General features: G+C 41.7%; 1 protein-coding gene and 1 long non-coding RNA gene across 9 annotated transcripts in view; both read left to right on the plus strand.

Annotated features, from left to right (window-relative positions):
* Window positions 1–887: 887 nt before the first annotated feature.
* Window positions 888–25,973, plus strand: part of PLCG2 (phospholipase C gamma 2) — a 92,254-nt gene continuing 67,168 nt past the window's right edge. For 4 of the 8 annotated variants that reach the window (XR_005288374.2, XM_043495266.1, XM_038367814.2 and 1 more), the window contains exons 1-2: window positions 888–1,103; window positions 8,105–8,343. Coding sequence is in view for 6 of the 8 variants with exons in the window: in XM_043495266.1 (XP_043351201.1) it covers window positions 8,148–8,343 (196 nt within the window). In the remaining 2 variants the exon portion in view is untranslated. Of the gene's footprint in view, window positions 1,104–3,256; window positions 3,369–7,782; window positions 7,912–8,104; window positions 8,344–15,765; window positions 15,900–25,973 lie in introns of those variants that run through there. The other 4 variants (XM_043495267.1, XM_043495268.1, XM_038367815.2 and 1 more) reach the window with 4 other exon arrangements.
* LOC122456351 lies at window positions 10,422–14,200 on the plus strand. Its single transcript, XR_006275223.1, has 2 exons — window positions 10,422–11,454; window positions 11,490–14,200. It is a non-coding gene; the product is annotated as an uncharacterized LOC122456351 (long non-coding RNA).

The raw sequence follows: 25,973 nt of genomic DNA on the forward strand, positions 1-25,973 counted from the left end.
CAGCACCCAGGTGACGGTGAGCTGAGCGGGCTCCATGCTTGCCGTGGTAGGGCGACTGCACAGGTAACCCAGGAAAAAAAGGCGAGAAACTATTGTCTGCCATTGCTTTCACGGAGGGCCGTGCCAATGTTTTTGCCCCATCAGGCATTGGGATTTCTACCCAGACTTCAAAGGGGCGGTGGAGACTGTGGGAACTGTGGGATAGCTAGCCCACAGTGCAACGCTCCGGAAGTCGACGGCTGCCTCGGTACTGTGGACGCACGCCGCCGCCATGCACTTAGAGCGTGTGTGGGGGGACACACGCACTCGACGGTGTAAAAACGCTTTGCACAAAACCGACTTCTATGCATTCGACCTCATGGCGGCGCGGGGCCATACCCTTAGTCTTATCCCTAAAGCCCCAGCCTCTGGAGTCGCCTAAGAGATGTGCGAATCTCAGCTTTTAGGCAAACATCATGACATGTCTAGCCCCCCAGGGGGGCAGAGAAAAGTTCTCGCACCCGCACCCTGACCCCCCCCCCCCAGTAGGCGCCGAAGCCAGGCGGGAACTCGGCTGACCCGATGTTCTGATTTTTTAGGGACGGTTCCGATTTTGGGGGCTGCTTCTTATAGAGGCACCTCTTACCCCCCCCCCCCCCCCATCCCAAGTTTTTACACTTCCTATCTGGTGCCCCTAGCGGGAAAGGGCTGGGAGCTTAGTGTGAACCGAACCGAACCGCCCCCCCCAGCCTGGGGGTTTCAATCCGAGCTGGCAGCTGGGGTCTGTGAACGCCCGCGATTGGCCCGGCGGAAGGCGGCGCGACGCCCTCTACCTACTCCACGAGCCGGCCGCTCAAGCCGGGGTCCCGCTCCCGCCTCGCCGGCCGCGGGGGGAGGGGACGGAGGCGCCCCTCCCCGCACCGCCAGTCAGTGGCCGAGGCAGGTCACGTGACCCCCGCCCCGTTGCTACCGCCGAAGCAGAAGCGGGGAAGCCTCGGAGAGTCCCAGCCACTGACCAGCCCGGCAGCGGGGGGGAGGCACCGGCACCGGCACCCTTGGCTCCGCCGCCTCCAGCGCAGGGTACCGGCCGGGAGGCTCCCGGGGCGGCAGCTCCCCGCGCCCAGGTGAGGCAGGGAGGGGGGGAAGGGGGGCGGAGCGAGCCCGAGGCTGGGGGTGAGGGGGGGGGCGCGCGCCCCCCGGCCGTTGGCGCAGCGCCCCCCCCCCCCAGCGCCCGGGCGGCACCTGTCTCCCGGCCGGGGGCTCTCGCCCGCCCTGGGCTCTGCAGCGGCCCGGGGCCGGGCTGCAAAAAGAAGGAAGGAAACGCTGCAGCGCTGGGAGCCTTTGACAGCTGCAGGCCCGGCCGGAGCGAGGCGGGGCGCGGGCAGCCGGGGCTCCCCGCGCTCGGGGTCAGGGAGGGCGGCGGGCGAGCCCGGGGAGCGGGTGCAGAGGTCCGGGTGTTCGGGCCTGGCCCTTGCAGGGTTGTTCCTGGGGCTGCAGCGGGGCACTTGGGTAGAAAGGCCCTTTGGGGCTGCTTCTCCTTTCCCCTCCGGCCGGCCTGAAGCTGCCCCCAGGGTGACTTCTGCGGAGAGCCCTGCCCAGTTGTGCTAGTCGCTGTACAAACCCAGCTCGAGGCGGTTGCGATCTAAGTAGCCAAGACCACGCAGGGTGGTGAATGCAGGTACTACTGACAGGTTTCAGAGTAGCAGCCGTGTTAGTCTGTATTCGCAAAAAGAAAAGGAGTACTTGTGGCACCTTAGAGACTAACACATTTATTAGAGCATAAGCTTTCGTGAGCTACAGCGTCCGATGCATCCGATGAAGTGAGCTGTAGCTCACAAAAGCTTATGCTCTAATAAATTTGTTAGTCTCTAAGGTGCCACAAGTACTCCTTTTCTTTTTGCAGGTACTACTGACTCCTTTCACAAAAGGGGATTTAGGCTAAACGGTGAGTGACCTGCCTGAGGTCAGAGATCTCCAGATGCTGCTGCCACACCGTCCTTCCTGTCCCACCTAGGATCCCTGGAAGGTACCTTGCATATCCTGGGTGCAACTAGAAAAAATTATTATCATAACAAATGCTGCAGCATCACATGAGCCTACACTTGTAATAGTTTGCATTTAGTGCAGTTCTTTCTCTTCTCCCTGCTTCGCAGCAAAGATCTGTTAGCACGTAGGTGTGGAGAGCTCTTGGTACACAAAGAAGTTGTCTTTACAAATTATGAAGCACTATAATAAAGTATAACTCAAGTTACCGTTGCCTGAATAAATAAAGGTAGTATATCTTCTGTTCGCATTCTACTTGTTCTTAGTTATTTGCAATGTTTTTCTAGCCTTTAGTGCAAATTAGTGAGGTTATACAGTACATTCAGTGTTCCCAGTCCTGCAGTGTGACGTGTGCAAGACCTCCCCATCAACTCAATTGTCTGCCCGCATTAGACTGTGGGAGTAGGAAGGAATAATCTAGTTAATTGGGGACTAGATTTGTGTTTAGAACTGTTACTGTGTTCAATTCCCAGCTCAGTCATAGACTTCTTTTGCACTGGTCATTTATTTTCCCCTCTGCTCCAGGTCCTTACCTGTAAAAGAGGGATAACGCTTCTGTTCCTCACAGCCGTGTTGTGAGGCTAAAGTCCACTGACTATGGCATGCTCGAATACCGTGATAATAAATAAATACTTTGATGAATAGACAAAAAAAATTTCTGATAGGTCAAATAGTACATCTACACTGATTAAAAAAAACAAAAACAAAAACAAAAAAAACATGAGGAGTCCTTGTGGCACCTTAGAGACTAACAAATGTATTTGGGCATAAGCTTTCATAGGCTAAAACCCACTTCATCAGATGTATGAAGTAAAAGATACAGGACCAGGTATAAATACATGAAAGGATGTGGATTGCTTTACCAAGTGTTAGGTCAGTCTAAGGAGATAAATCAGTTAAGAGCAGGATACCAAGGGAGAATGGCTCATTACAGACAGTTGAGAAGGTGTGAGTAACAGTAGGGAGAAATTAGTATTGGGGGAGATTAAGTATAGGTTTTGTAATGACCCAACCACTCCCAGTCTTTATTCAGGCCTAATCTGATGGTATCTAGTTTGCAAATTAATTCCAGTTCTGCAGCTTCATGTTGGAGTCTCTTTTTGCATTTTTGTTGAAGAATTGCCACTTTGAGGTCTGTTATTGAGTGACCAGAGAGATTGAAGTGTTCTCCTACTGGTTTTTGAATGTTATGATTCCTGATGTCAGATTTGTGTCCATTTATTCTTTTGCGTAGAGACTGTCCGGTTTGGTCAATACATGGCAGAGGGGCATTGCTGGCACATGATAGCATATATTACGTTGGTAGATGTGCAGGTGAACGAGCCCCAGGTGGTGTGGCTGATGTGGTAAGGTGTCCCTTGAATAGATATGTGGACAGAGTTGGAACCGGGGTTTGTAGCAGGGTTTGGTCCCTGGGTTGGTGTTTTTGTTGTGTGGTGTGTAGTTGCTGGTGAGTATTTGCTTCAGGTTGGGGGGCTCTCTGTCAATTTAAGATTTTTAGTCCATCCAACAGATCTTTTTTCGTATCTGTTCAATGAAGTAGATATAATTAAATTTAGGATGATTTCAGAGTACAGTACAAACCTGACCACTGGTATGTATCTTGAGATTTAGAATAAATGATCAAATAGCTAATGAAGATGCATACATCTTTAGAGGGGAAAAGATAATCTTTTATAATTCTCAGAAAATGTAGGAGCAGAAATTTATTAAAACCAATGTACCATATATATTGAAAAGTGTACAAAAGGCCACCCTCACTAGGCAACTTCCTGTGTTAAGAGACTGCCCCAAAGCATTCCTCAAATGAAATAAACGTAATTCTTTAATTTGTCAGGTTTCTCTTCACAGCTAGTGTTGGTCCCTATAAAAGACACATCTGATCTGTTTTGTTAGATTATCAAGAAAATGAGATTAATTTAGTAGTCAAGCCCTTGACTACGTATAATTCAGTGGAGCATTAAAAAACCCGAACTTCTAAAAGTTATTTTTTGATGACTCAGTGCTACAGTTTTGAATTATGGTCTGATTGATGTTAATGCAATTCTTAATTTTGGGTCGTGTGCGTGGGGGAGGAAGGAAGGAAAGAGTGAGAACAGTAGTGCATGTTTAAAAGTCAGATCAAGGATTTCCTTTGATTTCCCCCCCCCCCCCCATGAATTGCCATTATATCCTGTTATTGGAAGGCATTGTAACAAGGGATTATGGGTAGATATGAATCCACTATAATTTCATGACTGAATTATGTGATTAGTCCTATAGAGACAAAAAGGTCGATTGCACTTTTGGCTAAATCCTACCCACACAATGGCCCTGATAGGTAATTTGTCGTCATTCCCTGGGGACTGGCATATACAACTCCCATTAGAGTTAGTAGAAGAATTTAATATGAATAAATGGGTACGGAACACTATAAACCTCTGTAATGCTTTGCAAAACATGGGCTAAGGCATGGTCCCTGCTCCAGAGAGCTTAGAATCTAATATAAAATGAGATAACAGGGAAGGTAAGAGATCATTATCTTCATCAGTTTACAGAAGGAAGGATTCAGTGAAGAAGTATTATTTAAGAAGGGATTTGAAAGAGAAGGGTGACTATAGCAGAGAACTTTGAGAAGGTTGGGAGAGTGGACATTGTGAAAGGAGTGGATGATGAGATGGTGAAAAGAAAGTAAGTGTTGGGAGAGAGAGAGAGAGAGAGAGGAGGAGGAGGAGGGAGATCTGAAGAGAATAGTATTTAGTAAGGATTAGGTCGGGAGACAGTGATGGGGGAAGATTAAAGAAGGAGGTTACAGGGGGAAACGAGAAGCAGCAGAGTCAGATTGGTTATCCACATGGAAACTGAAACTGCTCATGGTGAAGGGTAGCGGATTGAGGAGAGGAAGAGAACCAGAGGAGATTCTGGAGCTGGTAGTTGAGGGGCTTTAAGCCCTTCCTACTACTGGCCGTGGTTGAGAGGGATGTCAAGAAAGCTGTGGTGACAGCCACTGCTTCTTGTGCAAAAATTAAACCACTTCCTCCTTTGCTCGTGGATGAAAGAGTAGGCTCCACAGTGTCCATTGTGTGCAGGATTCTGCATCAGGGTGAGGTGTACCCGTGACTGTAATTAGTTCACGGCTGCAGGGATGTGCAGGAGACTGAGACATGGAAGCTTTTTGATATTTATGAGAGTTGCAGCATGTGCATTGGGCCTCTTGTGTCTCTCAGCAGGGCTTAATTTGTGCCAGGGCTCTAGGCTTGGCAGTTCATAGTTCCGGCACCTCTGGGCTTGCTGCATTAGTTATGAATGTAAAAAAATTGCTTGAGCCTCTGCACCTCTTTCATTACAAATTAAGCACCGTGTCTCAGCGGTCTCCTCACTTGATGGCTGTCGTGTACAGAAACATGCCATCTATCACATAAATAAGAGATGAAGTGTCCATGTGGAGATGTAAGTACTGTATGGTCATAAGGCTTTAAAAGTGCAAAGACTGACATTAAATACAATATTGTAATTTGTTTGTATTTTTCTCTGAGGTCGGTCTTGTCCTCTTCTGAGTCATGGGGTCAGATCCTCAGCTGGTGTAAATTGTCATTACTCTACTAACTTCAGTGGAGCTTTGACAGTTTACACCAACTGAGGATCTGACCCAGGATGTAGCCTTTTCTTGCATTATCCCAAGTTTCAGTCACCATCCTTCCTGCAGCACTCTCAGCTCCTCTTGGTGTAGTGGCAGAGAGACAGCAACACTAATTTGGGTTCTTCCCAGCCAACTTTCTGCCCAGACATCAAAGGCCCCCTCAAGTGTCAATTTAATACTTTCTTTATGGGACAGATCAAGAGAAGAATTAGTTCTTTTTGCCTTCTCACCCCAATTAGAAATAATCCAGGCTTTCCCCCAATCAGTTTATAAGCAGCATTTGCACCGTGGGAGAAGGCCAGACTCAGAGTTAGGGATAAATTATTTAAGAATGGTAAGATTTTTGGCATACTTGAAAACTGTTGCAGAGCATTATTCTCCCTTATTGATATCTAAGCCACTATGCTCTTAATACCCAGGATGTAAAGGGTTTCTAGAGATTTCTGACAGGAAGGGAAATCGTAATATCCGGCTTTCAGGCTCAAAGGGTATGTCTACACTGCAATTAAAAACCTGTGGCTGGCCTGTGCCAGCTCACTCAGGGTCGTGGGGCTCAGTCATGTAGATATCTGCAGGTGGGAGGGTCCCAGACCTCAGGCTGCAGCCCAAGTTGGAATATCTAAACCACAATTAAACAGTATGTTAGCCCAAGCCCTGTGAGTCTAAGTTGCTGGCACGGGCCAGCCGCGGGTGTCTAAATGCAGTGTCAACATGCCCTAAAAGTTTTAGCTTGCACATAGAATACTTGAAAAAAACTGATATAGAAGATAAATATGGTGGTATTCTAAAATGGGAAGACTTCTTATAGGGAGAGAAAGTGAGCAAAACTTTCAGATTTGGAATAGAGCTGCTACCTTCTCTATATGTCTCTATTAAAGAGCATTGCTAAGAGTGAAGGGTCAGTGGTCCCTCACTCCTTGTAAAACAATAATAATTTTAAAATAGAAAAATAAGGTTCTGACGGTTGTTGGAGACCTGGGCCATGAGGTGGAAGGTACGTCATTTAACATCTGCTGAGACTACCCAAAGAAGGCCAAATTCTGGACATTTGCCTGTGATTTAATCTTTGAATTCACCGGATCCAGACTGCATTGGCCCCTCTAGTGATACTACTGGGTCGCCATGTAAAAGAGAATTATTTGCTGAAGGATTCAAAGCTTATTTTTCACCTTTTGGTGTCAATGGGGTGCACCTTAGTAAAAGAAAGAACCCGTAGACATTATTATATGGTATAAAAGAACCCAGCTTCTTGTGGAAAAGTTTACTGACCACACACAAATGGGTTCCAGTGGCTACAATACAATTTGGATCAATTTTTTAGGCCAAGTCTATGCTGGAAAAGGGTTGCCAGTCTAGATATACTGGTATAGCTATACTAGCAAACTCTCCTGTTGTTGACACAGTTTATACTGGTAAAAAAGGTTATTTTGCTGGTATAGTTTATGCTGGTTTGGTAAGCAAAATAAGATATACTGACAAGTATTTTTGTGCCAGTGTAAACTGCATTATACTAGGCCTTTTGCTGCTTTAGAAATGTTGCAAACAAATCACACTTTTAACTGACATCCCTATACCAGCAAAAGTTTCTAATGTAGACCTAGACTTAGAATTTGAACAAAATAATCCCTCACACTTATCTGGTTTCTTGATTATTTTTAGCTGCTTTCTTTGTTATAAGGTAGGCACAGTCTTCTCTCATGTACACCTGCATCTCCTTTTTAGTTTCAGATGCTTTCTCCTGTTTGTCACAGCTATGCTTATAGTGAGCGTATCTCTTATGTCTCCTCTTATACTGTTTTCTCTTCCATGTCTTCTCTGTTGTTTCTGGGGAGAATCAAATCATTCACTGTATAAAATTTTGAGCCTCCTGCATAATGCTGCAGATAATATTTGAAAGAGACAGACCACATTTGTAACAGTGTGTGAATGCAAATCAAGAGTCGTGCATTTGCGCTACCTTTTCGTGCTTGCAATCCCAGCTTTCATGCATAGACCAAAGAGATGGGGAGAGCATTTGTTCACATACTGATATAAATTTGGGCCAGAATGACCTTAGCTCGCCTTATGCTACTATGGAATGTTAGATAGTCATTATCGTTGCATTGTTGATGAAACAGTGGAGTTCTTGTTTTGTTGTTTAGAATCTGAGATCACATTTCACTGAATGCTAAGACTGCTCCACCCAGCTGATTGTTCTGAGTCCTGCTACACTGGATCACTGATCTCTCCCCCAGTGAAACGCTTTTCTTCTTTAAAACCTCACAGACTAGGTAGGACTGTTGTCAAGGTTAAGCAGATAGCTATGAGTCTATATGCTTGCACCTGAAGTGCAGTGATTCATATTGATCTTTTTTCAACACTGATGTGCCTTTTTTTTTTTTTTTTGGTAAATTAAAGGAAATAAAACAAAGTAAAGTTATTTAAATATTAAATTTTGCTCCCTTCTCTCCTCCCCTTTTTCAGCACATCAGGAAAGTATTAGTTTGATGAAATTTGATTTTAAAAAATGTCCAGGAAGAGCACAGACTATGGAATGCTGCCGGAGTATGAGAGGAGCCAGATCAAAAGGACTCTGGAGCTGGGAACAGTTATGACAGTGTTCAGTCTCAAGAAGTTTACTCCAGAAAGGAGGACCATCCAAGTCATAATGGAAACCAGGCAGGTGGCCTGGAGCAAGACAGCTGACAAGATTGAAGGTTTCTGTGAGTATTGGCAAGGCATGCCAGAACTTGGAATTTATTACTGATAAATGTAATTGACAAAGGGTCATTTAAATCAGTATTTAACAGTTTGCTTGTTTTCACCCAAGAGCATAATTAAACTTTAAAAATCGCATTCTGCGAGCCCTGTTGGTTTACTGTAATGTAGACCAAATGTCTCCTACAGTTCACTAGTTAGGCAGCTAGCCCTGCTGAAGGCTAACTTATTGCTACTCAGGCTTTTCTTCCTAGAGGCCTTTTGTCAAAGGCTAAAGATTCAGATCCTGATTTTGCAACCTTACTTTCCATGAGTAAGGGAATAACTTGCACAATTAAAAGTAGTAGGATCAGGCTGTAAATACTTTCTAAAAAAACAAACGCAACCAAATTTAAAACATGCTGGGAAGAAACTTAACACAAGGTCTTGGGCTGAGAACCTTTTTTTTTCCAGTGTGTTCAGTTTGAGTGAACTAGGGAGGCTGGGTTGGGAAAGCTGACTTGCAAACTTTGTTGTTGTTTTTGTTTACCTATAACTCATTAATATTTTTAAAAATAAATGTTTGCAGATGATTAGTTTCTACTAAAAGTCTGTGCCTTCGGTTATTTTCAGTTCTGAGCCATTTCATTACAAGAGGGGGAAAATATTCTGAGTATTGATGACAAACTAGGATGATCTATTAATTGCAGTCTCATTGTAAGGGCACAGAGGTCTGAAATGCAGCCCTACCTTAAATTTTACTAGATGTGCAGAGGTGTGTTTCCTTGGTACGAAAGCTTTGTTGCCGTAGGCTCTATGTTTTAAAAAAAATAAAAATCATTTCTGTATACATGGATCTCTTAGTCTTCAAAATCAAATCAAATCACAATTTAATTAAAAAAATAAAACCAGACAACAAAAATAACACACAAAAATGAAACTATCCAACAAAAACTACATTGGGATCTGAAGGAAAAGGACAAAAGAATCATAGAAATATAGGACTGGAAGAGGCCTTGAGAAGTCATTAAGTCCAATCCCTGTGCTGAGGCAGGACTAAGTATACCTAGACCATCCCTGACAGATGTTTGTGTAACCTATTCTTATCAACCTCCTTTGGAAACCTATTCCAGAACTTAACTACCCTTTCCTCAGTGGGCAGGATTGAACCGGGGACCTCTGGAGCTTACTGCATGATCCTCTACCTCCTGATCTAAAAGTCCGCTGGCTGAAGCGCAGACTCATTTAACTCTCTCTCTTTCTAAGTGGTCTTGATGCCACTAGATGGGACAGAACACCACACCCAGGAGATGTGTAGGTTACATACTTCCCCTAGCTGAGAAAGCACCTCCCGAGCTTCAGAGACTTCTTAGTTGAAATCCCAGATGAGCCTCTACTTGTAATGCCAACAGATCCCGGTTGTCGGTGGGATCGAACTGGGGACCTTGAGAGCTTAGTGCATGAGCCTCTACCACATGAGCTAAAAGCCAACTGTCTGTTATCTACGGCTGTAGAGCAGACTCATTTAACTCTCTCTCTTTAAGTGGTCTCGATGCCGCTAGATGGGACAGAACACCACACCCAGAAGGTGTGTGGGTTATGTAACCACATCACATTGTTGACTTTTATTCAATTTGTGATCCTGTATCACCTCCAGATCCTTTTCAGCAGTACTACCACCTAGCCAGTTATTCCCATTTTGTAGCTGTGCATTTGATTTTTCTTTCAGAAGTGAAATACTTTGTACTTGTCTTTATTGAATTTCATCTTACTGATTTCAGACCAGTTCTCTAATTTGTCAAGGTGGTTTTGAATTCTAATTCTGTCCTCCAAAGTAATAGGAGCCTCTCCCAGCTCGGTGGTGTTCATGGATTTTATAAGCATGCTCTCTACTCTATTATCCAAGTCATTAAGGAAAATGTTGACAAGTACCAAACCCAAGACTGACCCCTGTGGGACTCACTAAATACATTCTCTCAGTTTGACAGCACACTATTGATAACTACTCTTTGAGTACGGTCTTTCAACCAGTTATCCACCCATTTTATAGTAATTTCATCTAGACCATATTTCCCTAGTTTGTTTATGAGAATGTCATGTGGTATTGAGTCAAAAGCCTTACTAACATCAAGCTATATCATGTCTACTGCTTCCTCTCATCCACTAAGCCAGTAACCCTATCAAAGATGGAAATTGTGTTGGTTTGGCACATTTATTCTTGACAATGCCATGCTGGCTACTCCTTATAACCCTATTGTCCTTTAGGTGGTCACAAATTGATTGTTTAATAATTTTTTCCAAGTATCTAAGTTAGGCTGCCTGGCTTATAATGACACGGTCCTCTTTGTTTCTCTTTTTAAAGATAGGTACTGTGTTTGCCCTTCTTCAGTACTCTTGGACTTCACCTGTCTTCCATGAGTTCTGGAAGATAATTGCTAATGATTCTAAGATTGCATGAGCTGCTTAAAGTATCCTAGGATGAATTTCATAACCCCCTGCTGACATGAATACATTTAACTTATCTAAATGGACTTTAACCTGTTCTTTCCCTCTTTTAGCTTGCATTCCTTACTCCTTGTCAGTGTTAATTATCTTGGTTAATGGTGACCAAATACTCGTTTTAATGCAGACTGAAGCAAAATAGACATTGAACCGCAGCCTTCCTGATGTCATCATTTTTTAGCTCTTTTGCCATGAAGTAGAGGACCAATACTTTCCTACATATTTCTGTTGCTCCTAATGTAGAAAGTAAATTCAAAGTACTCTAGTAGCTAGGCATTATGGACAACTACTAATTATTTTCTTGTTATGCCCAGGAAGTCCCTTATGCCCAGATTCTGCAATGGAATCTATCTGGTTAGTCCAGTTGGCTTCAGTGGGACTCTAAACTGGTAGATCTAAATTTGCAGAATTAGGGAGAAAGTCTGGAATTTACGGGTTTGGGTAATTTTCCCCTGGTCCTCTCCCTTAAACCAATGGGGGGTGTGTGTGTGTGTGTATGTATATGTATATGTATATGTATAATATATATATAATGCATATGTGTATGTATGTATCACCATAGGAGATCTCTGATTGCAGAATATCAGGTGCAAATACTTTGTCAATGTGGTGCAAGTTGCTGTAAAAGTGAAAACGTGAAGTGAAAAAAAAAGTGAAAAAAGTGAAAAAGTGTGGCCTGAAAGGTATTGAGTTAGCCTCTGTTTCTATATAGCATAAAAGTCTGGTTTAATATCTGAGGCTGATCCCATACTTCAAGGACCTTTTATTTTATCACTGTACTGTTTTTGTCTGCCTATTTTCATTTAATATTGTACTATGTAAGAAAACAAATTAAAATAGTTTAAAGAACTGTAGTGGTGTGTGTGAGAGAGAGACAGAAATTAGACAATAATTTTACCAGTATACATTTACTGACAACATTTTCCTTTTTGTAAAATTGCATTTAAAATGAAAATGATATATAAATGTGTCAGTCCTGTTCAAGACATTAAAATGATGAATTCTTGTCCATGTTTCCAGTAGAAATAAGTATGTTGACATTTTAAAATGTATATGTATTTAATTTGTTTTAATTTTCTTTCTGAACTTGTATACGGAAAAAGTTCTCCTTTCCTCTCTGAGGTAGTGGCAAGCTTGCTTTTACATGACCCATCCTTATTCTTTCAATAAAGAAATTGAAGATGAAAGGGATGCTGTTAAGTATTTTAGGTCAAGAATGTGAGGTTTAATTATATATATTTAAAAAGTAAAATTGAAAACATATTTTCCCTGCAAAGTTGGACACTTTAACACTAACTGTATTCTGATAATGGTAAAGAGCCAGAAAGTGAGAGTGATTATAAACAATCAAACTGACAAGTTCAGTTTTATTGTCCAATTTAAGTGTCAGGTATATAGTAGTAAAAAAAAATTTTTATAAATTGTAAAATGTAAATTTTAAACTTCCACAGTTTAAAAAAAAATTAAGATATTATGAATAAAACAGATAAGGAAACACTTTTTTAACGTCTAAGGTTTTGGAGTCTCATTCACCATTCTGTTACTCTAGTTGTACACTAGTATGACAGTAATGTTATGGCAGTAAAAAATGGTGTATTGTAGTGATAGTCGGAGATGCTTTCTGAAGCTTAATCAATAAATATTTGCAAAGTGCTTTGAGATTCTTGGATGAAAGAAACTTTATTGTGGGTGCGGATGGTAGTGCTATGTATTCAGGTTACTTGATACTCCCCATTACAAGACCCTGTTTTTAGTTGCTTATAACTTTGTCAAACTTTAACTATTTGAGCTGAAATATTCCATGCTGGATGTCTGCCTCAGGTGGAATTATTATTATTATAATTATTATTATTTTATTTTAATTTCAGACATAAGAGTGAAGCTAGATACGATGTTTTACCCTCGTTAAGTTCTGATGACCTTTTATTTGAAAAGCTCTAACGCCCCCATACTTTGGAGCAGGGACTTGAAATTTAACAGGGGGGCTAAAGATGTGTCTGAGATGTGCCTTTTGCATCCTTGTGAAAATCCACTGAAGTTTGGCCAAGGCCTTTGGAAAATGGCAGTTTGCACATGCTCAGCAGACGTGACTTAGACATTAGCAGCTAAATTCCACGAAGATACTGTCCTCAGTGAGCATGATCCAGCACAGGGCTGAGCAGGACTTCACTTGCAATTGCAATTCTGGACTGCAGTGGGCCATCCTGGGTCCGGGCATCTGAACTGAGATCAGGGAGCCTATATGTCCTGTGCTCTCAATGACCTCCCTACTGGGCCCAGGCAGCATGGAGGGGAAAACTTCTTGCTTCAGATGCAGAGGGGACAAGTGCTAGACCTGTGCGAGGGGAAGGTGGCAGGGGAAAAGTATTGGAACAAGGAGCCTGGGAGTGGGGCAGAAATTGGTACTGGAGACTGTTAGTGGGTAGAGAAGAGGGAAACTGGGATTGGGAGGGTAGGATAGATTGGGATTGACTGGGTAAAGAGACTGGAACTGGGAGCCAGGAAACAAAACGGGTGAATGTGCTAGGAGCCAGAGAGTGGGCGGATGAAAGACTGAGACAAATAGTATGTGATCATGCAATTTAAAGACTGTATCATGATGCATACACAGAAGGGGGCATTTCCTAACTTTTGACTGATTGACTTTGCAACCTTCTTTTAATGTAGCTTTGGTGGTTTGTGTAATAATAATCCTTGTTATTTATATAGCTCCTTTCATTCATAAAAATGTGCCAAAGCAATTGAGCAACGTTATCTCCAATTTACACTTGGGAAAACCAAGGCACAGAGAAGCCTAGCAACTTGTTTATGGATACGCAGTGATTCAGTAGCAGAGCTGGGAATATAATCCATGTGTCTTGATTCTTAGTCCTGTGATTTACTGTTGGGGCCATGTTTCTTCTCCCCCTGTAAGTGCAAGTATTAATGTAATTCGACTTCACAGTTATGTAATTACCCTTTTTAACGATGGAATTTTGCGAATATGAAGTGTCCCTAGGCATGAAAATGCAAAAGTTGCATTGTAAAATACTATTTTGCAGGATCTTTTCTTTAGGACATGCTGTAACTCATGTTAATGACAAATCACAGCTGATCTGCTTGAAACTAAAGTTACTGTAACTTTGACTGGTTGACAGTGTTTCTGCTTAAGAGGAAGAAAACCTGTTTTTTAAATTTAAAGCTTGTTTTTGCCTTTTTTCACAAATATGAATCCGGACTTCCACTTTGAGGCAGTAGAGGTAGTTTATGAATCTAAAGTTTATGTAGCACAGTGGTTAAATGTCAATAGAACTCAAAAGAATTAAAAAAATCTCTATCCAAAAGAGTAACTGTTATTTCTACAGAGCTATAACGTAGAGAGATCAAGCTTCTCGTAGTTTTTTTTAAAAAAAAATGAAAATCCCTGTCAAACTGTGTAAAATATAAAAGAGAGAAAATATTCAGCTACAAATTATGGTAACATTGTAAAAACCACATCTGGAATATTTTAATGCTCAAGAAAATGAGTCCTTACTCAGTTTTCAATTACACAGTTAAAAAAAAAAGTCATGTAGCAGTTGCAACAAAACTGAAGTTGCACTAATAAAAGGGTTTTTTGAATATAGTTTAATAATTTTCAATATATCAGACAACATGGCATGGTATGGTGAAACCTGGAGCTTCTGAAAGATAACCCTGGTAATAAAATATACACTGAAGACAGCAAATATGTAAGTGATTTTATTATTTAAATAGCGCACACAGAAAAAGTTTTCTTGCATGTTTTAAAATGTAGAAAATTTGCAAATAAAAAACTTCATTTAACATTAGTTAAGTTTGCTCTCATCCTTAAATGAAACCATAATATATTAGGAAATACAAAGTTAAGGATTAAAAGGTTGGAATTCAAGCACTCTCAAATTGGTACCAGAATTAATGTTCCCATGCAGCCTTAATTTGGCCCCCTGATTCTTTCAGCGTACAAGATGGATCTGCTCTGGGGATGAATCAGGGTTGTGTAGTGAAGGAATCTGTTGTCTGTAGAATCCCTGCTTCTTCATGTCTGCATGTTGTTAAAGGCTGTACCATAATGCATACTCGCGGGGGGTGGTGGGGTGGCAAATTAAGGTTGCATGGGCAGCGTTCATTTTGGCTTTTCCTGTCTTGAGAGTTCTTGATTTTGTAATCTTTTACAGTAGAACCTCAGAGTTACAACACCTTGGGAATGGAGGCTGCTCATAACTATGAAATATTTGCAACTCTGAACAAAATGTTATGGCTGTTCTTTCAAAAGTTTACAACTGAACATAGACTTAATACAGCTTTGAAACTTTACCATGCAGAAGAAAAATGCTGATTTCCCTGTATTTTTTTAGTAGTTTGTTTAACAAACAGTAGTTTGTTTGTACTATATTTGCTTTTTTTTTTTTCTTTTTTTCTGTCTTTGCTGCTGTCTGATAGTATACTTCTGATTCCAGATGAGGGGTGTGGTTGACTGATCAATTTGTAACTCAGGTGTTCATAACTCTGAGGTTCTTTTTTAATCCTTAACTTTGTATTTCCTAACTTTTCATAGCTTTGCTCATTGATGAGAGCAGACTTAATTAATGTTAAATGAAGTTTTTTGTTTGTGAATACCAGTATAATTCCCTGTATATACATTCATATTCTGTTATATAAGAGGGTCTTTTTCTGATTTAGTTTGTCATTTTGGAAGTGGTTTAAGTTAAGATTAATAAAAAAGCCACTTTTTTATTCTGAAATAAGTGCATCCACACAGAAGGGATATATGGGTATAATTACAGCTGTTTATTTCTACTGATATAACTCGAAGAATCTCCTGTGTAGATGATTCTTGAGTCTCAGGGCATGACAGTACTTGTATGGTTGAAATCCTGTTTCCTCTTGGAGAGAGTTGTGAATGTGGTCATTTCTGTATAACAGCCTGTCTGTCTTTAATGGGATGGTGGAGTTTCTAAAACTGCACTTCATTTCCAGCCCAATGCAAGCAGTTGTTGCTGGACAAAGATTTTTGGATGGAGATACTTCCCTGGTTTTAGAAGAAGTGATCCGTTGAAGCCTAGAGACCTGGGCCTTACAGGTGATAGCAAATGAGGATGCCCAGAGGCTAGACAATCTCCATTTTCACAGTCCTCAACTCCACTATGGTATTTAATGTTCTGTTTTAAACTTAAAACTCCCCTCTGCCAGCTTGACTGGACATGCATTTCATTATAGAGAGTATCAACAATTTAAACATCACTGTGTACGAAGGAGATTTTTTTGACAAAAATAGTCTTGTGTGAAACCGTTTTCTGTGTTTCTTTCACTCAGTTACATATTACTCATGTTCTCTTGGAAGGAAGTGCTGTGTCAATGAAAGTTCACTAGGCCAGATTTATACCTGAAATAAATCAAGTAAATCCCTTGACTTCAACAGAGCTACACTGATTTAGAGCTGCTGAGAATCTGGCCCCTATGTGTTTGGCCTATGCATTACTCCAGTGGAAATGAGACTGCTGCTTCTAATATCTTTGGGACTAAGAATACTTATTTATTTAGGGGGGAGGGATCTGACTTTACAATAGCAGGTTGCAATCTTGTTCCTGCTTCCCCTGGCTCTGTGGGGGAGGAAGAGGAAGTAATGTGCCCCAGCACTTCTGGCACAACTTACTTCCCACTCTGCCCCTCAGCAGTGGGAAGTGCTATTGTTGAGTGCCTTGTTGACAGAAGAACCAGACATCAGCCCCTGATGTGTTTTGTTATCAATCTCCTTTGTGACCTGGAGAATGTCTAGCTTTAGTGCTGTGGCATCTGAGGTGAATCTAATGAAATCTAAGTTGGGCAAAAGGATTAAAATAGATTTTACTAGGTGCACTAGAAATTCCAAAGCCTTTAGGAAATGCACTGTGGCTGGCCTGTGCAGATTCCTAGCTCTGCTGAAATTGAGATACCAGATCAGTTGCTTGCTTTCCTTTGTGGCTGCATCTTCTGTTGCAGAGGAGTAAGACTTGCTTTCTAGTTGCAAGGTGAGAGGGTGCCAATAAGTAATCAAGCATCTGCATGTCCCAGGCTGCTTGGCTAGATTTAATGTGTCCCTTAAAGGTTCTTGGTGCCAGTATTCTTTTTCTTTCCACTCCCAATATTTTACTACTGCAGAATAGCCTATGTAGTCCTCCTGCTAGCTATGCTGTGTAAAAATCAAATGTAGCCTGTTGTGCAGTTTAAAAGCCAGACAGACTGAAGAAAATAACATATCTTTGTGACAGGTTTCAGAGTAGCAGCCGTGTGAGTCTGTATTCGCAAAAAGAAAAGGAGTACTTGTGGCACCTTAGAGACTAACAAATTTATTTGAGCATAAGCTTTCGTGAGCTACAGCTCACTTCATTGGATGCATTTGGTGGAAAATACAGAGGGGAGATTTATATATATACACGCACAGAGAACATGAAACATTTATTTATTGTGTATGATAAAACCCATTGTTTCATGTTCTCTGTGTGTGTACGTATAAATCTCCCCTCTGTATTTTCCACCAAATGCATCCAATGAAGTGAGCTGTAGCTCACGAAAGCTTATGCTCAAATAAATTTGTTAGTCTCTAAGGTGCCACAAGTACTCCATACCTTTGTGAGAGAGCTTTTCACAGCAGGTGCTGGGCACAGAGGATTTTGTGAACTTATTAAAATTAAAACCAACAACATGTGTATCCTTATGTGGCAATGCAAAGTATTATGCAAATAGCTGTCTGTGAAAAACAGATCTGAGCTTGCACTGGCCATGTTCACCCATGCTTGAAGTGTTTTTGGCCATCTTGATATTGTTCTGCACAAAGACATTTTTTATGTTTGTGCAGCACTGAATTCCCCAAGATACAAAACAATGAGATAAATTCATCTGCGGAAATTGGCTGCAAAATAATGGGCCTTCTTCCCAAACCCCCAGTTATTATATACTGTTTCTTATAGCACCTCAGATAGTCCTCCTGACACCTTAGAAACTGTCATACATATAAGATATTTTAGAGGGGCGAAGATATTGGTAATCGTCTACCAAAACTCTAAGTCACTAGTTCAAACCATCCTGTATTAGCAGTAACCAAAAATTATTTAACCTCAGATGGCTGAAACTTTGCCCTTAAACTGGTTTCCATTGTGCTTAAATACCACACCCTTCCATTTGTAGTACGTGGGATCACCCAGTATTCAGAAGCCTTCATTTTATTTTTATTTCAAATTTTTGGTAATGCTGTGCACCTTGGGCTCAATCTTGTGTCCACCAAAGTCAGTGTGGAATCGTATAATTGATTTCAATAGAAGTATTGGTCCCATATTACTTCAGTGGATTTGCACTGACGAGCTTTGCAGAAGAAGTGTGCTTTAAGGATAGATTTGAGTGATTACCGTGTGGTCATTTTGGTGTAAGAGCACTGGACTGTTCATCAGGAGGCTCTGGCTCTGGCTCTGCCTCTGTGACTCTAGGCATATTACTTAACCTCTGTGTCTCAGTTTCTCCATCTGTAAAATAGAGATAATAATGCTGCTGTTGTAAAGCATTTTGAGAGTAAAAAAAACAAGTGTTATCTTAGGATAGGGCAAGAAATTCTGGGTGGAAGTGGTAGCATGTGAGAAAGTGCAAAGAAAGATTTTTGTGACAAAGACGCACTGTCCCACTGGAATTTTTACTGAAGGTGCTCACAGACCCTGAACTTTGACACACTGCTGCTAGTATCTAACACATCTTCAAGATAAGGAAGCTGATCTCATAAAGGGCAGGTCTACGCTACTGCTTAAGTTGATCTAACTTACATTACTCAGGGGTAGGGAAAAAGACACTTCCTGACTCTGAGACAGGGGTGCCAGAACAGGGTTGGCCAAGTGGCCCTCCTACTTTTTACCAACCGTAAGGGCGAGCAACAGGGAGAGGTGGCGGAGAGGAGGAAACGGGGGGCAGGGCCTCGGGGGAAGAGGCGGTGCGGGGGAGGGGCCTCGGAAGAGGTGGCATGAAGGCGGGGGCTCGGGGAGAAGGGGAGGTGTGAAGGCAGATCTTGGGGGAAGGGCCATTGTTCAGGTGCCTATGGCCTCCCACTTTCCAGACGCTTCCACTGCTCCTACTTTGAGTGATGTAAGTTACAGCAACCTAAGTGCTGTCCATGCTGGCACTGTGTCGGCTGGAGATGCTCTTCCACCAACATAGTTTCCACCTCTCATGGAGGTGGAATATTTATGCTGACAGGAGAGCACTCTCCTGTCGGCATAGAGTGTCTTCACAGAGGTGTTATAGCAGCACAGGTGTGCTGATGTAGGACTTAGACCTGCCCAAAGTCTAGATCCTTTAATCACTGTAGCAGAGCTGAAATAATGGTGGTTGTATCATGGTCTAATCCAGAGAGGAAGGCTTGGAGTGTCTGACATTGGGTGCATTAATTTGTTCCTTTAATTTGCAGCAATTGTTTCTGTTTTGCCCATACCATCTTAGAGATGCAAGGTTCTAACTTATGCAGACCTTGGTTACCAGTGCCTTGTTTGTTATGTAGTTTCCTTACAGTTCTGCTGTATATTTGCAGTGCCTAGGTGGCCTTTAATTTAAGACTAAGTATGCGTCTGGCTACTTTTGGACTGTATGAAAGATTGAAGATCTCTTCCCCCATGAGTTTGCTAGTGAAAGTATATTTTCTGCTCCAACCTCTTCTGTTAGTGTAATATGAGAACAGTCAGCAAGAGTAGCAGGCAGTTGTTGTTGGTCTTTTCTAACCAAGCCAGGATTTCCTATAATAATAATAATTAATAATTAATTAGAATATTTTAATCTAAGCCTATCTAATTTAGCCTCACAAATCTCCATAAGATATTATGATGTCCCTTTTACAGATGAGCAAACTGAGACCTAGAGAAGTTATGACTTGCTCAGGATCATGCACCAAGCAGTTGACAAGATCAGGGCTCCAAGAGACCAATCCATAACACCCATTTCATCCTTTAACTACATTGAGCTGCTTCGTGGAAAGCCTTTGAGGGAAAGTTTGTGGTGACTAGGTTCTGCTGGAGTCAGTGAAAGATTTGCAATTTTCTGCAAACTTTTTCCTGGATTCCCACTGCTTAACTTCCAGAGGGATGATTCACAGCTATGCGAACTTACACTCAGATGAGTTAATGGTGTCTCAGTTGAATGTGAAAAAGGTGTGTGTGTGTGTGTGTGTGTGTACGCGCGTTTGTGCGTGCATACATGCGAAGATTTTGAAAAGAAGCTTCTTGCCGAAGGTAACAGGGTGGATTATCTTGACGTTTCTTTATCTACTGGGCCATTTTGAGAGCACCTCCAATCCTCTGTAAAATGACTTCTGCAATCTTTTTTTAAGAAAAAGGAAGCTGACCTAGATTGTCAATATTTTTGATTTCTTCCATTGTGGTAAAATCAAGTTAACTTTCAGATATGTGGGAATGTTTATAAAGCTGGGACAGGTCACATCTACTAGTCAGGAAGTGGGGGAAAATTTGGGAAGGTTCCTCTTTTCGCTAGCTCTTGACAATAAATGCCAGTAGTTTGATCCTACAGTTTGGAATAAATTTAAAAAAAAACCCCACTGAACTGGCGGAAGTCACTAGCTAAGCACCTAGAAGGGGCTAACCCAATTTTTGACAACAATAGCCTCTTCTGCAGGTGCAGAGAGAATATTTTCTTCAGTTTATTCAACCAGTTCAGTTCCATTGGTTAGTTCATTCAAAGTTAGGAAACCAGCTGGGAGTTGAAAAATAGGGAAGGCTTGTCTTCATTTTCCAATCTATGAATGAAAATTAGGTGTGAGGGGATGAGACCTACTAGTTTTTAAAATCTTAAAGGACATGGTGACCAGAAACAATCAGTTTAATTAATTAATTACAGATAATATTTCCTTTGTTTAATACATTGAAAAACATGTTTTGATAAAGTTTTTTCTTATGTATCCAGCACATTGAAGGGAATTTTATTTAATAATAAAATTAAAATGCTGTTTTTATGCATTTTAAATTAAATTTGGATTTCCATCCAAATAGAGCTAGACTCAAATTGCAAATAAAAAAGAAATAAGAGATGGATTAGTCACCCATATCCTGACACAATAAAAAATATAAAAATTAAGAGTATAAAATTAAGCTATGTAATTGCTTAAATAAATGTGTATAGGTGTAGTTATTGGTTAGCAAAAAGAAATAACAAATTTACTGTAAAGGCTATATTTAATTGCAAATCAACATGTTTTAAACCAATGACAATCAACCTTTCTGTAGGAAAATAATTAAAAAGTAAAAATGTAAAACGCATTTAAAACTGATAAATTAAAATCAAAGTTTTCTTCTTGCTGAATTAAAATCAGTGATTTAAATCACTTTGATTTAAATCAGTCCACCTTGATCCAAATCAATCCACCCTGATCCAAAACCATTAAGCTTCTGTTTAGAAGCTGGTATGTCAGTAGATACTAACTAGGTAATTATAGCATTCCACCAGACTACATCTAGTGGTCTGTAGGGTGCATAGTTCTCATTCTCAGAAAACTCTAAACTCCTGTTGGATTGGCTTACGCAGGGAGTGAGGTAACAGGAAGGCTGGTTACAATAGTCAAGGCAAGAGGTGACCAAGGCCTAGACAAGGATTTTAGCTGATAGAATGGAGAGGAAAGGATGAAGTTTAAAGGAAGAAGTGACAGGATTTGGTGATGGTCTGGTTGTGGGAGAAGTGGCAGAGATACAGCTGACGTGCAGATTGTGACCGTCACTAGGCTGTAGGGAGGGCAATGGAATTATTGACATTGATGGAAGGGGGACGTTTTGCAAGGAAGCTGAGAAGTTCGTTTTTCAGTTGGAAGTGGGATATACAGAAAAATGGTCAGTCGTGTGTGGCTGCACAGAAGGTAAAGGTAGATTTTGAGAGTCGGCAGGGTAAAGGTGGGAATTGTAGCCATAAGAACGGACTATGCCACCTAGGGATAAGTTGGAGAGGCAGAAGAGGAGGGAGGTCAAGGATGGAGGTAGGCTGACAATTTGAGAGGAGAGAAGTGCGTGTAGATGTGGTCTCCTCTTCTCATTACTTATAATTGTTAAATTGTCTGTTCTCTGTCTCCCTCTGCACACTTCTGCCACAGTATGGCTGCTAGTCCCACATCCAGCCCCTGTCAGCTCTCTGTGAGTTTGCAACAAACATGGGGTTTTGCTGTTGTGCAAATCCAAGCTCTTATGAGCTGTCTGTGATTTGCATGAGAACTGGACTGACAGTAAACCTCACAAGATTTCATTTGGAATGGAGTCTCCAATTCTTCCTCTTTCTCATCATCATTCTCTTTATAGTATTGTAGTAGCTGCTTGGAGCCTGAATCAGGGGTCCATTGGGCTAGGTACTTTACAAACACATTCTAGAAAGATGGTTCTTGTCCCAAGAGCTTACAATTGAAGTATAAGATGGGAGACAACAACAGTTAGATACAACAAATGGATGTGGGGAGTCAAGACAGCAGTGGGATAGTTATGAAGAGTCATCAACTGGGGTTGTAGCATATCAGCTGTCAGACCTTTATCTGATGTGTTTTTTGGTAGCCTCACATCAGCAGGGAGTTTCAAGGAGAGCAATCAGGAGGTTTTGCTAATGGTCTGTATCTTTTCTGCAATTGTTGTTCTTAGAAGGTTAAATAGCTGTGTTTGTGAGTGACAGACATGGACACGCAGAGGCTTTGCACAGATAATGGGCTAACAGTTGCTAAACACTGGAATATAAACTGTCCGAATTAAGGCTTTTAATGCTGATGGTATGCCTCAGAGTAGAGCATAATAACTATTTCTTCTTTCTTAAGCCCAGTGCTAGCTGGATGCAGTGTAAGAATATTGTGCTTGCTGCTGTCTGCTACTTCCTTCATTTCTAGGGGAAAGATGTGGAAAGCTCCATAGTGCAGCATATTTTATTTTAGTATAAACTAAACTAAAATACTTATTATTTAACATAACCTCTCGCTGCCTCAGTTTCTTAATTTGTAAAAAGAACATAATTTTTGTTTTCTGGCTAAAAAATAAATCTGGTTATGGAGAACTTTTTCTTCTTAGTTCTCCCCTTTCCAGTATTGGCATGTAAATGTCTTTATAACATATGGCCTGTGTTTTCTGATTGCAGCTACCCTTCTTGCACATGCAAATATTAAAGATTTGGGGAAGCATTGTGGCCTAGCAGATGGAGAACTGCACTAGGGTCAGAAGATTAGGGGTCTATTTCTGGCTCTGTCACCGGCCTGCTGGGTGACTGCAGCAGGTCACTTCCCCTTTCTATGCCTCAGTTTCCCTGTCTGTAAGAGGTGATAATGATACTGACCTCTTTGTAAAGCTCTTTGACATCTACTGATGGAAAGCAGTATAAAAGGGCTTGCTATTATTATTTGTGCTTGTAAATTGGGTGGTTAAGTTCCCAACTATCCGATGTAAAATCATGAACCATATGGGTTTTTGTGAGATTACAAACACAGATTTAGAGACTGCATTGTGGAAAATGTGGCCTTAAGAGCTTTGCAATAGCCCTGTGAAATATGTAAATAGGCACTATTTTATCCATGCAGTCCAGGAGCCTTGAGAGTCCCTCTGCCTGACAAAGGGAATTCCACTGAATTCCTGTTTAAAACAAACAACCAACTCGTCCCCCCCTTCCCACTTCCTTTCTGGTGGATAGGTGGGATTTTCATGCTCCACTACTGTATTTACAGTGGATGAATTTAAGGCAGAGAATTAACCTGGCAAGTCAGTGGCAGACAGAAGTAGAATCTAGGAGTCCTATTTTCTGGCTCTGCTCCTGAGATTGCACTGCTTTTGTTCTCATTCTCAGATTGGATTACTCTGTAGGTAGGAAACTCTGCCTGTGAAATGTGTCTCTTGCAGTATTTCACCCTTTTAAGAGGATATCTGATTATCAAGGTTTGCCAGAGCTGCACTACACAGAAGCATAGTGTGATTATATGGATACCAGCTGGCAGACTGGGCAGCCATCAGGATTGGACAAGAGGAGTTTGATGTAGATGTTGATACAGTCATATCTATCGTGCCAAAGATAGCGCCACTCTGATTATTAAGGGTGATATTTCTTTTAAATTAATTCTGATCTGTATAACTCTCTTGAACTTTATACTGTTGTGCAAAGTTTGTGTCTGAAAACAACAGTTAATTTTAGTTTGAGAATCTTCGTTAATGGCCTTCCAATGAGAGAACAATTCAATTTTGCACAACTCCCCAGCCTTCAGAGACGGGGTAAACATTTTTTAAAACACCTGTGAGTGCTATTTTCAAAGTGGTGTAGGTGCCTAAATCTCATTGAAAGTCACTGGGATTTTGCCTCCTCCGCATGTGAGTTGCTTTTGAAAATGTAACTTAGGCACCCAAGTCGCTTAGTTGCTTTTGAAAGTTTTACTCAAGATCATCTTGCTGAAGGGAACATGCTGTGTTGTGGAAAACCCTCATCTATTTCCCCTTCATATGAACTGATCTAAAGACCAAAAATAAACATTCACGCCACCTACACCTTATGGGAAAAGTGGTGAATATTTTGCATATTTTCCTATTGAGAAATGAAGGTTTTTACCGTGTATAAAACAATAGGAGTGCTTCTGTGGCTGAATTTTAGGGTTGATTATGCCAATTTCTAGGAGTAACTTTTATTTTCTTGGTTGTCAGAGCCATGTCACTTTCTTTTACCTGTCTGAATTTCCTTAATTAGCAGTGTATACATACATGTAAAGTTTTACCACACCAATCTCTTTAAAATTGCATTCCATCACTTCCTTTTTCTTGCATATCCTGAATGCCAACTATCTGTTTTATTAGCTCATCTTAAAAATGTAATTTATTTTTTGATTTGTATGAAGTTACTTTTCAAAGAGACGTTAAAATTCACCATTTTTTCCCCCCTTTTGAAGCTGATCTATTTCAGTTCTTACCCAAGGGACTTTAAAGGACTTCGGTGTTACTGTATATGTGTTTTTTTTTTTTTTTTTTCAGCTGGGTATTTAGAGCTTGGTTTCTGTGGTAAAATGAAAAGATGAACATGTGTAGGTTTTAACTGCTCTGTGATCACTTCTTTCCTTCAGCAGCTCATGCACTTTGTGTTTTAAATGCTAATTTACAAAGGCCAGACTTCCTGTTACGGCCAATCAGTGAAACAGGAACAGCGTTAGATGAACTTCATAACCCTTCTGCACCATAAATGTGCATAAATGCACCAAGCATCCACAGCTCCCATTGACTTCAGTCAGTATTTTATTCTTCAAAGCCCAGGACTCCATTTCCATTAAATGTACATTTTATTTATTTTTATTTCACTTCTTGGGATTTAATCCTCCTCTCCCCCCACCCTGCGCCCGACTTTTTTTGTGTGCAAGTAAATCAGGGGTGGGCAAACTTTTTGGCCCAAGGGCCATATTTGGGTATGGAAATTGTATGGTGGGACATGAATGCTCATGAAATGGGGGATTGGGGTGTGGGAGGGGGTGAGGGCTCCAGCTGGGGGTACGGGCTCTGGGGTGGGGAGGGGGATGAGGTGTTGAAGTTGCAGTAGGGTGCTCTGGGCTGGGACTGAGGGGTTCGGAGGGCAGAAGGGGATCAGGGCTGGGGCAGGGGGTTGGGGCACGGTAGGGGTGAAGGCTCCGGGTGGTGCTTACCTCAAGCAGCTCTCTGAACCAGTGGCATGTCTCCCCTCCAGCGCCTACGTGGAGGCACGGCGAGGCAGCTCTGCGCGTTGCCCCGTCCGCAGGTGCTGCCCCTGGAGCTCCCGTTCACCGTAGTTCCTGACCAATGGGAACTGCAGGGGCAGCGCTTGGGGTGCGTGCGGCGTGCAGAGCCTCCTGGCTACCCCTATGCATAGGAGCTGGAGGGGGGGACATGCTGTTTCCAGGAGCTGCGTGGAGTGGGGCAAGCCCCCGACCTCATTCCCTGGCTGGAGCACCAGAGCGGGGCAAGCCCGGGGCCCGGATCCCACTCCCTGGTGGGAGCTCAAGAGCTGGATGTGGTCCCCAGGCAGTAGTTTGACTACCCCTGATGTAAATGTTACACAGTGGGATAGAAATAGTTATATGATTAGGGTGACTTTGCCTTACAATTTCAAACCCTAGCCTTTTCACATTGACTGCTGCCTAATCTAAAAGATCCCAAACTACAGAGAACTGTAAAAAGTT

Source organism: Dermochelys coriacea, chromosome 12 (genome assembly GCF_009764565.3).
Source record: "Dermochelys coriacea isolate rDerCor1 chromosome 12, rDerCor1.pri.v4, whole genome shotgun sequence".
NCBI lineage: Eukaryota > Metazoa > Chordata > Testudines > Dermochelyidae > Dermochelys > Dermochelys coriacea.